Here is a 13840-nt window from a genome sequence, read left to right on the forward strand (position 1 = left end):
ATAGAAAAATACTATTTTATCAAATAATGCATATAGTTAAAGAGCGATAAACTTTTATAGAATATTGTCATCTATGAGTAATCATAGACTATCCTTAAAACTTTCACAAAAAATAAATTTCTGTTTGAAATTTTGTTCGAGTACCCGCAACTGTTTTTTACTATCAAAATACGACTTAATCTTCCTTGGTGACAGTATTACAGAAATTTATGTTTTCAATTTTAAAGGCTAAATCAATAAAGACATTGCTAGAAATTCTATAAATTATGCTGATTGCCTCTTATTTCACTTTCGTTGTTTGTGGTTAATCTTATAACTATTTACATAGTCCGAACACACTCGTGGTTGATCAATGTTACGCAATAAATTTGACAGCAAACATGGTGGATAATTTGAAATGTAATAATGCAATGTCGATGTTTCCAGTCTTGGGGATGAATGTAGAACAATAGGAATAAACTTAGAAAGAAAAAAAAATTATGTGTTCGGCGTTATTTCAAGTATTATCTATGTTAACACTAGTAAACAGTAAGTAAATTTCTATTTTAATTAATAAAATAATTGTTTTGTATTCAGATGAAGTAAACTGATAATTTTCATAGAAAGCAATGATGTTATAGCTGTAAAAATATAAAACTTGGTTGTTAAATTGAAGCATCACATTTGTAAAATCTTATCATATGTAAGGACACGTTTGCAAAGATGGAAACACTGGTAACAAAACTACCAAAATTCATGAATTATCAAAAAAAAATGTGTTTTAATGTTTGAACATGTACGTCTTTTATGTATTAACATCGGATTCAAAGTATCAAATGATTCGACATTGTAAAAAGGCGAATGATGAATATTTAGGAAAAAAGTTTTTGATTTATATAATTCATACGTCAATTCAAATTGAGTTCATCTGCAACATACATAATACAAACATCAAATTACATCTTGAAAGCAGTAACAATATTTGTCTTCTATGTTAACCTTATGCATGCATTATCTTATGTAAGTCCATTGGTCTATAATGAATGATCTGTAATACAGAATTTCTTTTATTACGCAAATAGTATTTAGTATTAGACATAACAACAAACCGCGAAAGAATCATTCGTGTGCATGGATGTTGCTGGCAAGTGTAAGATAAATGATCTGAAATTCAGATATTTATATACCAGATAATAAAATGTAATAGTATATAAATAACACATTGGTTTGTGGGTAACTAAAAAAATATCATCCCGAGAAAAATACTGTTACCCGTGGCGTAGCCGAGTGTAACAGTGTTTTTACGATGGATGATATTTTTACTGTTACTGACAAACACATGTGTTATTTATTTTATTACCCCGAACAAAAATACTGCGATGATCTAAAATTGTCAACTAAATCTAACTGTAACAAAAATAAACCAAGAGTAACAATTACTAAACTGTCCTTACCTTTTAAGTTTTCAGTGTACTTTAGGCCTACTAGAGAAGTTTTCTTTTTCTTTTGTTCTTTAAGCAAGCGATGATATCTACAAATCATAAACATAAAATACGCTGTGTTTTATTTAGAAAACAAAACACAAACCTATTTATACGGTTATGATCTGAGAAATCTGATCCCTCTGTATCCAGAATATTCTTCGCATGGTTTTTGACCTATGTGTTTTCTAATTAACAATGATATCCTATGTCTTTCCAGCATATCTGTAATGTTTCACTGATTAAAATTGTTAAATAATTCTTTATTCGTCTGAATGTTTCAGTTTGACTCATAATTCACATTGCAATTACTTCTTGTGAAAACGGATGTTTCTTTTGGACTATTCAACAAAGTGATATTTTATACGCGTAAAGTACTCCAGGGTACAAGCAACTAAATTTTATGGGTGGTCATAGTAACTCTAGTGATGCCCTATTGTGGTAAACTTCGAAAATAACAATGAATCGAGAGAAAAACGGCGGCCATTTTATTTTATTTCATTTAGAAAATAGACCACGTGACCAGATTTTATACTGTTAAAAAGTACTGTTACCCCTGTAACAGTATAAATTTCTTGCTTTCGTGGTATACTTGCATTAACAGTAAGAATAACTCACAGAGGCCTATGGGAAATTAACATTACGACAAAAGTGAGGGGTAATAAAATATATAAATAACAGATGGGTTTGTGGGTAACAGTAAAATATCATCACGAGGAAAATACTGTTCGCCTCGGGTAACAGTATTTTACGAAAGGTTCGATGTTGAGCGCAAGGCGATATTATTTTGGCATATTGGCAGGAGCGTAGTCTATGATTTTTTTTATATATAAAAGCTTTAGAAGTTAAAATAGACATGATCAAGTGTTGAGACTGAGATATATATACCCTTTAAAGAAAACTAATAAATTCAACGACTATAGCGTAATACATGTAATCGCGAAGGTGTCACCTATGCCTGCCGTATAGATTCCATTATCTATGTGTCAAATTTGGATGAGGCCCGATCATTGAATCATATGGCGTAAAACAGGGTGCCACTTATTCGAGGTCAACCATGATTTTTGACACAGTTATGTACATTTAAAAACGTGTGTCCGTGCAAATTCGACAAAATTGAATATTTTCAGTTCTACCGCGAACAAATTTTTCCGAGCAGGTACATGTAACGCGATTGTTCCCGTTAAATGTTATGTTTTTCGAAAAGTTAGATATTTAAGGTGCAGAAAAGAGACAGAATTATGCAATACACGGGGCAAATAAAATGGATCACTACTACTGAGTTAATTTTACTATTATTATATAATAGTCAATTATCATTTTTGTCGTGTATACATACTTCAACGAACCTTATTCTGAATCAGCTTCAACAAAATTTTATACTTACCTAGAATAGACCATCCTTATAAACTTACACACTTATCTCATCAAACTTACCTCATCCAATCCTCGTTTTAGATCAAAATCAAAAATACATTCATACTTACCTAAATCTATTCAGCTCAATTTTTTACAGACTTGTCCTATCGGACTTTCGTTTAAAACAACAAATAACTTCCTATATACTTCTTAAATGTCCCTTAAAATCCCTCCTACTAATTACTTACTTATGATACTAGTACTTTCTTTTTCTTTTGTTCTTTTGTTTTTTATCAGTCTCATATCCACATTTCATTTTAGTTGTCTATCACTCTGCATACGTATTCTTTTCTGTCCCTTGTACATACAAGTTGTCAATGTTGGCTTTGCAAAAGTTTTTACTCGCTATAATAGCTATCTCATAAGTCTTATATGAAACGAAACACTTGCGAAGCCTTCATTAAATCATACAAAAAATATAGGTCACTATATTTTCCAATCACTTTTCATATTTTGCTTTTGGTATTTATCTGTAGTATCCCATTGTTTGTGTTCTCAATGCATTATTGGCTATCCTCAAATAAACTGTTTATCGTCAGATTCTCTTCAAAAAAGGTAATGACATTCACCACTAGAGTTTATAATAACATACAATTTACCAGTAATACTTTAACTTTGCTATTTGTATTGGTGTACTATTCCTGGCTAGCAGTACTCTTGCATGTATCTGGAGACATTCATCCGAATCCTGGTCCAATCTCAGCTACTTCTTCAATTTCATCAATGACCTCTACTCCATCGGAAATTAATCATATTCAAAATCATCTTTCTTTCGTACATTTAAATGTTCAGAGTATTGAACATAAACTCGATATCCTTTTTTCAGAACTCTGCGATTTTGATATTCTTGCTTTCTCCGAAACTTGGCTCAAAAGTTCTGTATCAACAGAAGACTTATTACTTTCCTCGTATCATTCCCCTGAACGCAAAGATCGCATTGGGGATTCTCACGGTGGTGTTATTTTGTACATTAAAGACAATATACACTACAAACGTAGAACAGATATAGAATTAAACAGGTTAGAATGTATTTGGATCGAGTTGATTCTTTGTAACAATCGTCATATTCTATTTAGTATCTTCTATCGCCCGCCTAACTCAGATGTCATATACAACAATCTAATTGAAGATTCGATTGGTCTAGCCATTGACACTAATATACCTGACATTATCATTACGGGTGATTTCAATCTAAATGTAAACTGTTATTCATCAAACCGCAAAATTACATCCATCACTCAACAATTAAATCTAGAACAACTAATTGATGAACCAACACATTACACTGAACATTCAAATTCTTTGATCGACCTTATATTAGTTACAAACAAAAACAATGTTATTCACTCTGGTGTTGGTGATCACTTTCTAGAACAAGAACTAAGGTACCACGTTCCTATATTTGGTTTTCTGAAATTCCGTAAACCGCGACAAATGTGTTTTGACCGCATTGTTTGGGAATATGAACATGCTGACTACGAAGCATTACGTGAAGATATAGATACCTTTACATGGGAAAACTGCTTTGATGCAGATGTTAACATATATGCGAATAACGTAATCAATCAGATACAAACAATTGCTAAAAATAACATCCCTAATAAATTGATTAAAGTAAGACCATTAGGTGTTCCATGGATGACAAATTCAATCAGAGTTAATATCCGTAAACGAAAATGTCTGTATAAAAAAGCTAGAATGACAAATTCACAATATTACTGGCAAAGATTCAAATCCATTCGTAATGAAACAATATTATTGATACGGGAAGCCAAGTCAAACTATTTTTGTAAACTCTCAAATAAACTGAAAAATGAATAACTTTCGTCTAAAGACTGGTGGAAAAATCTAAAATCTTTTATTTCATCAACGAATAATAGTAGCATTCCACCACTGACAGATCCCTTAAACAGAAATATTGTTTACTCAAATAACGATAAGGCAAATCTTCTGAATAACTTCTTCGTAGAACAAATGTCTATTAACGATGAGAACAGAGATCCACCTTACCTTAGTTCACCACATTCCTGTCTCAGCGATATTGTGCTTAGCTTTCGTGAAGTAAAAGATGTTCTTCTTTCGTTACAAGTTGACAAAGCAGTAGTTCCAGATGGTTTAAGTAATAGAATTTTACGCGAGACTTCTCATGAACTATCTTTCCCCTTGTGTGACTTATTCAATGCTTCTCTACGATGTTGTGAAGTTCCAATCACATGGAAAGAGGCAAATGTCACTGCAGTTCACAAAAAAGGCGATTCATCTCTCCCAAATAACTACATATCACTTTTGAACACTACAGAAAAAGTATTTGAGCGACTTGTAGTTTAACACATCTTTAACTTTCTTAAAGTAAATAATTTTCTGTCTACTGCTTAGTCTGGTTTTATCCCTGGTTATTCTATAGCAAATCAGCTGGCCTTCATTTATGATACCCTTTGTAGATCACTTGACAATGGCCTTGAAGTTCGTGTCGTGTGGTTTTCTTTGATATCAATAAAGCGTTTGACAAGGTTTGGCATAAAGGCCTTCTTTCGAAACTAAAGCACGCAGGTATATCTGGATCTTTGTTATCTTGGTTTAATAGTAACCTTACTGATAGAAAACAAAGGGTCATACTACCTGGCGCCTACTCATCATGGGCCTTTGTCAAAGCAGGAGTCCCTCAAGGCTCTATACTTGGTCCCCTATTATTTTTGATCTTTATAAATGATATTGTGAATGAAATCGAATCTTTCATAAACCTCTTTGCTGATTATACCAGTCTTTATGTTATAGTTGAACATCCTAACACAGCAGCCACACTTCTTCAGTCTGACATCCAAAAAATATATTTATGGGCAGAAAGGTGGTTAGTCACATTGAATCCTTCAAAATCGGAATCGCTACTTGTAACCAGAAAGCGAAATCGTCAGCATCACCCTTCATTGCATATGCTTAACCAACAAATTCCAGAAGTTTCTGAACAGAAACATTTAGGCATCTTTCTTTCTTCTGACTGCACATGGCACAAACATATTGAATACATAACTGATAAAGCTTGGAAAAGGGTTAATTTAATGCGTAAACTGAAATTCTCTCTGGATCGTAAATCTTTGGAAATTATCTATATAGCATTCATCAGACCTATTTTGGAATACGGTGATGTTATTTGGTGTAATTGTACCCAATATGAACTCGAACAGCTTGATAAGATTCAGAATGAATGTGCACGCATTGCAACTGGTGCAACCAAGCTTATCTCACTAGAAACTCTGCAGAAAGAAATTTATTAATCGTTATCCGAAAGAAGATATAAACACAAACTAATTATGTTTTACAATGTGCAGTCGAACAAAACTCCAGATTATCTCTCATCATTAATACCAAATCCAGACCAGTCCCGATACAGCTTACGAAACTCTGAAGATATCAGAGGAATTACATCAAGGACTACTCTGTACCACAATTCTTTCTTGCCATCAGTTATTCGTGATTGGAACAACTTGCCTGTTATAATACGAAACAGCCCTACAATATCTTCATTTAAAACTGTCTTAATTAAGGACAGAAAATATACACCAAAATACTTTTATATAGGTAGTCGTTAACTGCAGGTCCTTCACACTCTTCGAACGAACTGCAGCGCATTAAATCACCACCTGTTTTTGAAAAACATTTCTCTTACCCCTTTGTGTAATTGTGGGCAAATTGAAACTACCCAACATTTCTTTTTCGAGTGCTGTGCATACGATGCCGTCCGCAGAACACTCCTCCTTAACTTGCAAGACTTCAGCATAAACCTTCATAAACTTCTCTATGGTGACCCATCTCTTACATACCAGGACAACGTTATTATATTTACAAATGTACAAAATTATATATTATATAGAAAAAACGAAAAGATTTACTTAGATCCATTCTTATTGAGATTATAATCCTCTCTCCCCCTCTTTCTTCTCTTTCCCACTATTTTGTTTTCTTCTTTTATATATATTCTTACATTTTAGACATCTACTTGTAATAAATCTATTCTATATCAGTTTATATATAAATTTTATATGTGTGTATAATTAATACTTATTCCCTTGTCTAGTATATACTAACTATAAACTTATTTAAGACAAACCATATAGTTCGCCAAAGGAGAAGAATTCTATAAGACTTGTCTTTCATTCTCATCCTTTTCCATTGTGTAAAAATGTTTTGTTTGTAATATATTTGTATGTACATTATATATACTTTCGGTAATAAATATGTTTAATCTAATTTTACTTTGACTTTCTGTAATAAATAGCTCTAACGTACAAGTTCAGATCAAACACAAATCAGCCACCTTTTCATGAAATAGAAAAACTTTCGTAAGGTGGGGAATCTCTATGAAAATGGTTGACAAAGTGTCAGTCGTTCTAAGGATGTGAAATATGATAAACAAGATAAACAAGGAAAGGTCGCGTTCAATGAACGCCACCCCACGCGACCCAGCAACAAGAAACGGTGGCAAGGAGCCCAGGAGGCCCTCAAACAAAAACAGGACAGGGCGCAATGCGGAGCACGGACAGGTCAATCACTAATTATAAAATTGAACATAAAAAGAAATCATAAAAACCGACAAGGAAAACAAAGAAAAAAGATAAATGACTGCTTAACAGGCTCACAAAGTAAAGGGGCATAGGGGAGGGGGATACGAGACCCGGGGAAGGGGGGATTATATAAATGTTTCAGTTCTGTTTCAAGATACTTTCTTTCTTATTTAGCATTGTTGTTTAGTTTACCATTTTCCTCTCAAAGTATAAATGGAAATGTTCACTTTTATAATCAAACACTGCATATTGTCAGTACAAATCTTGGTTAATTAAAGAAAACAAATAAGTTAAAAGAAATATCTGTAAAATTTTGTTCGTTTATTGAGTATCTATAAACAAAACAAACGTAATAAAAAAGGCAGTGCTTAGTCGGTGTACGGACTAAAATTATTAATAATTGAAAGACCTAGTAACAGTAGAAATAAATAAATATCTTATCATATTTCTCCGGCTTCACATTTTAGTACGTCTATTTTAACTTTGAAAGATTTTTTATTTATATAAATTCGTAGACTATCATTACTATGCTCTTTACACAAACTTACAGTTCGCCAAAGTTTGTCTACCAATGAAATCGCTCTATTTTGTTTCAAGTATTTTTTGCCGAAGTATTTTCCATACATTGCTGTAACTCAACTGTATGTATTAAATACGTTAAATGAGCCGATTTAATGGACCTCGCCTATTTACATCGTGCACTCGGTTTGAATAGGCGGGGCTAACTGTAAGTCGGTTATAGGTTATATACAGAGTTTTCAGAAACTAATTTTCTCGCTTCACTTTGTTCGCTCGAAAATTAATTTCTTAAAACTCTGTATATAACCTTTAACCTATACTTAATGTCGCCTTGCGCCCAACAACCGACCTTTCGCTCCATCTCTTGCCCTTTGGCTCCACTACTTTCGAAAAAAAAAATCGATATACAAATTAAAGAAAGCCATCAAGAGTAGTTTATTTACACGAATGACTAGCTCTTGTTACGGGTTGATATTTTTGTAAAACACTTTTTCAAAAAATCCTAAATGTAGAGCGTTTTTATGGTTGGAAGTTTGATATTTAACAAATCGTCGTTCACTTCGTCAGGGGGAAAAGTTCTCCCAGGCTTGATATAATTTTCTTTTTGTGACAGATCATTGGAAGCCTAAATCAATCCTACACGGAACTACATTTTCCGTTTTTCGAAAAAATACAACTTAAATGAATAACTAGACAAAAAGATAAACAACACTTACAATTATCCGTTTAAATCGGCCGTCCGCTCTATCTCGGAAATGCCGTTCGCTCGTTTTACCGTACACCACAATTTTATAGTGGAGCGACAGTTTGCCGGGCGTGAGGGTGCAAACATGATGCCATAGTTACTCCAGAGAAGATGTTGATGTCCTATCGGGGTTTAACGTCGAAAATAAGAATGAATCGGGGAAAAAGTGGCGGCCATTTCATTTCATTTTATTTAGAAAATAGACCACGTGACCAGATTTTATACTGTTAAAAAATACTGTTACCTTTGTAACAGTACAAAGTTCTTAGTCTTGTGGTACACTTGCATTAACAGTAAGAATAACTCCCAGAGACCTATGGGAAATTAACATTACGAAAAAAGTGAGGGGTAATAAAACAAACTGTTATTCATTTTATGAATGTTCCTACTAAATCACTTAGAACTTTATCATCAACATTTTTAAACAACATATTTTAAGAATATATTATGGATATATTTCTTTTGTTATATTTCAAAATTTGAAATACTTATTGAAAATGTGCCCATTGTACAGATCTTTCCACTTTTCACCATGTGACCATCTGAAAAAAAACTGAAGTTAGACACGATAGAAGATAACTTATTTTATTCATAAACTATCTTATCAGAAACTTTTGTTTTCTTTGTTTACATGAATTATTTAAAAATGGCAGTTGTCAATATTTCAAGTACATTTTAGACTTAGACCTTTATTGCACTGAAATTCTGAGCTCAGTACAAATTTTACTTGATGTAGACTAAAACTCTTTTTTTTTTTTGGAAATGGACCTAAATCACTTCGTTTTAAATAAACCTTATAGATCGAAATAAAACTATGTCAAGAGAAGAAATGTACAGAGACTAGAATTTTCATATTTCATTAATATCTCAATAATGAATAATGCAAGTAACTACATGTAATATCAAATGCAAATATTTTGATTCATATAGCATGAACATGGTTGACTGACAATGCAGTCCTATCTTTTGATATGATCAAAAAGTGAAATTTCAAAGCAAATTAATATCTTTATATTTATTCATATAAGATATCGATATAAAACTTATATAATGATACTTTTAAATCTACATCTATTTGTTTTCTGTTTTTTGTTTTTTTGTGTATGGATTTGTTTGCGTTTTTTTTGTAACTTTGTAAATAATTTTATATACCTTACAAGAATCGTCAATAAATTAATGAATTTCTCCGTTTTTTTGTTGTATCTGTACGCATTCATTTGTTTAAAAGACCTCAAGATTTTTTTAAACCGATACAATTTTTCTAAACATATTTCAGTTTTATTTAATTTTGTAAGTTGCCAAAAAAGGTAACTAAGGAGTATAAAAAGAAAAGAAAAAAACAAGAAAAAAGAAATATATCTTACGTAGATTATAGGAAACAGACATATATTTAAACATTGGCTTTATCAGGAAATGGTCTAGGGAGCGTGAGGAATTTATGGTTCCGAGGGATCACTCAATATTATTCAAAATAGTAGAAGACCTAGTTTTGATGTAATACGCTTTTGTGTTGTTAGGCAATAATCTTGTGTAATTAATAACAAGTTTACAAGTTTATTTGGCATGCTTTTGACCATTTACAATTATTATTGAATAAGATGACCAAGACTATATAGATATGTATACAATACACAAAAATAAGATATAATTACATGTATATCAATATTGCATACAACAATAAGATATGAACTGGTGGACATATTTGAATTTTATTTATTGAAAATGGCACTATCTATTCACAAACTTTTAAGGATCAGCTTTATTTGCAAGAAATTTTGTTTTTAATTACATAGTATGTGCTGTAAATCACGTAAATCTATCGAAATTTCTAATTATAGTTTTTGTGTTTTACTAGACGGCATAAGAAGAAGATCTATTCAAAATTAGAAATGAATAATCAATAAAACATTTTAGGCGTAGTTCCTTATATAAAGGACAACACCGCAAAGGTTTGGCTGAATTGAAATAGTATCACACCACTTTTGTAAATACTTGTTTTGTAATCTTCGGAAAGTCTGTATCGAAATTTGATTCATTCCATAAATATCCGAAACCTAAACATAGGCGTATGAACGAAATATCAGAGCAAGCACATTCATGACATTACAACATAATGTTTAAAATAGCTAGGGATGTGTGTCACGTTTTGAAAGTGATAGTATTTCATAATAAAATTAGATAATAAAAAAAAAAAAAAAATTCAAATGCATTTTTGTTAAAACCTTATACAACAGTATTAAAAACTAGTATGATGATATGTATTCAAAAATAAGTTTTTTACTCATTTTCTTTAACCAACATTTCATGAGGCGTTTTTGTGTACATGTCCATGATTTGCAATTTTTTTATATATATTGGTTACAACTAACTTTTGCACCTTTTTTTGGTTGATTAATACAAGGAACTGATGGAGGTTTATAGTTTTAATGAATTTTCACATTTTCTACGAAACAGTATTTTCAATGATTACAACACAGAAAAGCTCAAACTACAGTATAAAATAAAAACTACACGAGACAGTACTTTAGTTCAAATTTGAAGTAAAGTGATTAAAAAGGGCAAATTATTCTACATTTTCTCCAGAATGTGTATTTGACTAAATTTTTCAAAATATGTAAAAAGGCAATTTAGGCAAAACTGGAATCTGATTAAAATCAGCTCTAAATAACGCTCCGATTTAAGATCTGAGCGTGACCATATACGAAATTATTTCTGGTTACTATTCACACAGCCAATCATCGGCAAGCTTTCATAATTTGAAAGCGATGTGGTTTCTAATTTTAACCCTGGGAAAACCAATTCTTGGTAGATAAATTTCATGATTTCGAGACCAATATGGCGTTGTCCATATACATGTAGCCGACAGGTAACTGGCCATTAAAAATTGACTCTATTTTTTCAAGTAATTTGTTAAAAATTACTTCAAACATTTTTCTCAAACGAAAATAAACAATTTGTTTAACTTCCACGTAGAACCGTATTTTGATACTTCTTCTAGTTTGATATGCATTAGATTTGATTACACGGGAAAAATACCCTTCTTGGGAAATCCGAATTATAAAGAAGGCGAAACATATACAGTCGTCTTCAGATCTACATAAAAAAAGTAGATCTGAACTTAAGTCAGATTGGGCAAAAATGCTATTTAGACAAGTATTGCACTGAGCCATCGATATTAGGTCTGTAATAAACTATTTGATAAATTACCGGAATGTTTTAGTTCTATTAAATAAATGCTTCATCTAAACTCTTTTTCAGTCGGTGTTTCTATTGAAGATCCATGTGACAGTAGTTCTCATGTCCTCTTTCCACAAAGAAACTTTGGTGCCAGAAACGAAAAATGCCAATCAAACGGAGAATCGACATGTGATATGTATTTTAAATCTAACTGGTACATTGTTAAAAACGCTACAGCTCTCAACCATTGTCCAAAATTGGGTTACTGCGGGGTTACATATCCGGCATGGGTAAAAGGTATGTTTTTTGTGAAATTTCATATTTCTGTCATTGAAAATATTTGTAACGTGTAATAAAAGCTACAGATTCTGTGTTACAATGCAAAATTATCTGAAAATATGTCAAAACAAACTTACATAAGGAAGTCAGTGTGAATGTAACATTATATGTAAAATTAAACAAGAAATATGAAATTTAACTTTCTTCCAAAGGTACTTTCCCAACTCTTGAAGATGGAATTGTCAACCGTACAGCATGTATTAAGTTTGGAAATATATGCTGCAACGAAAGCAAGACAATACAGATGAAAAACTGCACAACGTTCCTGGTCTATTACTTTGTTCCTCTTACATCATGTCCTATGGCATATTGCTTTGGTTAGTTATTTTCGTTTAAATTCGACAACACCTGCGTTTGGATATACGTATATGTACATAAATATTTATAATTCCCAAACTGAGACATTGTAAAATGAATGGCAAAGTCCTTCTTTAATTACTCATATGGAGACCCTTAATTTCACGTTTATATTAAATGGAATACACTGAGATGTGGCATACTCCTTAGCATTTTAATATATGCAAGATATTTTTTTGATATAGCATTTCTTTCTGAACATCATCGATGTGTATATCTCAACTAGATAGAAAAGCATATTTGGATCGGGTTCACAATAAAGAAACCGATAAAAAGGCGGGTATTTGATTGACGTTGCCCGTTCGTCAGTTTCTGTCCGTCTCCATATCTGAGAGGCAGTATGATACGAATAGGGGAATAGGGAATTAGAATAAATTTTCACTGTAAGCTTATTTCGAAATGTATGCGTCGGTTCGATAAAAATTAAATTCAGTATGAATGTAAAATGATAAGGAATGTATGCATTGTTAAATTGTATAAAAGCTTAATAAGTTGTAAATGAATAATTGTTTTGTTATGGGTGTGCTGTCTTATCAATAAATTTACCAGAGCCTAGATGATAACATTGGTTTTATTTTTCAAATAAATACAAACAAAGGGAATACATGTATTTGAAAAAGTAAATATGAAAATAATTTTAAAGAAAATATTGCATTACTAATTATATTATATTGCATCATTCATCGTTCTTTATACTGGATGAAATAGTGACATAAATACAAATGCTATATGGAATGCGATAGAACGGCGCATCAAAAAGGCTTTGTAAAATTTATCATGCTTGTACCAAAACTAATAACTTTATTTTTATCAATGTCAATTGACTTACCTTTTCAGAATCTGATTTACCTTGCGAACCACCAACGACAACACCCGTACCAGGTATGGCTAGATTTTTTCGTTTTTCACCCAATGTCATAAAATTAGTGTCTTTGGCTGATAAAATGATTTGTTCTCTAAATGTTATTAAAAACATTTTGATAAAAATATATGTCCGTAGGTTTTTACATAACGTCACTTCTTTTCTTTGTAATATAGCCATATAACTATGTATCGTTATATCAATCGATACAAATGATAACAAAAACGTGAAGTCTATAAAAGTAAAAAACAATATTGCAACGGAAGAAAATATTTTCAAATGATTCTTGTGTTTGGTTATCATGATAAATGCAACTTAAAATTATTGTCAAGTCTATTTGATCACGTGATCTAATCAATCTGACATTCTTTGTTGCATTATGTTAAGATTTATCAAATCTTCA

General features: G+C 31.7%; 1 protein-coding gene across 1 annotated transcript; it reads left to right on the plus strand.

Moving 5' to 3' along the window:
* Positions 1 to 362: 362 nt before the first annotated feature.
* Positions 363 to 13457, plus strand: LOC132713670 (uncharacterized; the record flags this gene model as incomplete). Its single annotated transcript, XM_060696319.1, is given in 4 exon segments — positions 363 to 528; positions 11961 to 12176; positions 12371 to 12535; positions 13413 to 13457. Coding segments are annotated over 4 exon segments (475 nt in total), but the record flags the coding sequence as incomplete, so codon positions are not given.
* Positions 13458 to 13840: the final 383 nt, after the last annotated feature.

The sequence above is a fragment of the Ruditapes philippinarum genome, unplaced genomic scaffold, assembly GCF_026571515.1.
Source record: "Ruditapes philippinarum isolate M1 unplaced genomic scaffold, ASM2657151v2 ctg6467_1_1_1_1, whole genome shotgun sequence".
NCBI lineage: Eukaryota > Metazoa > Mollusca > Bivalvia > Venerida > Veneridae > Ruditapes > Ruditapes philippinarum.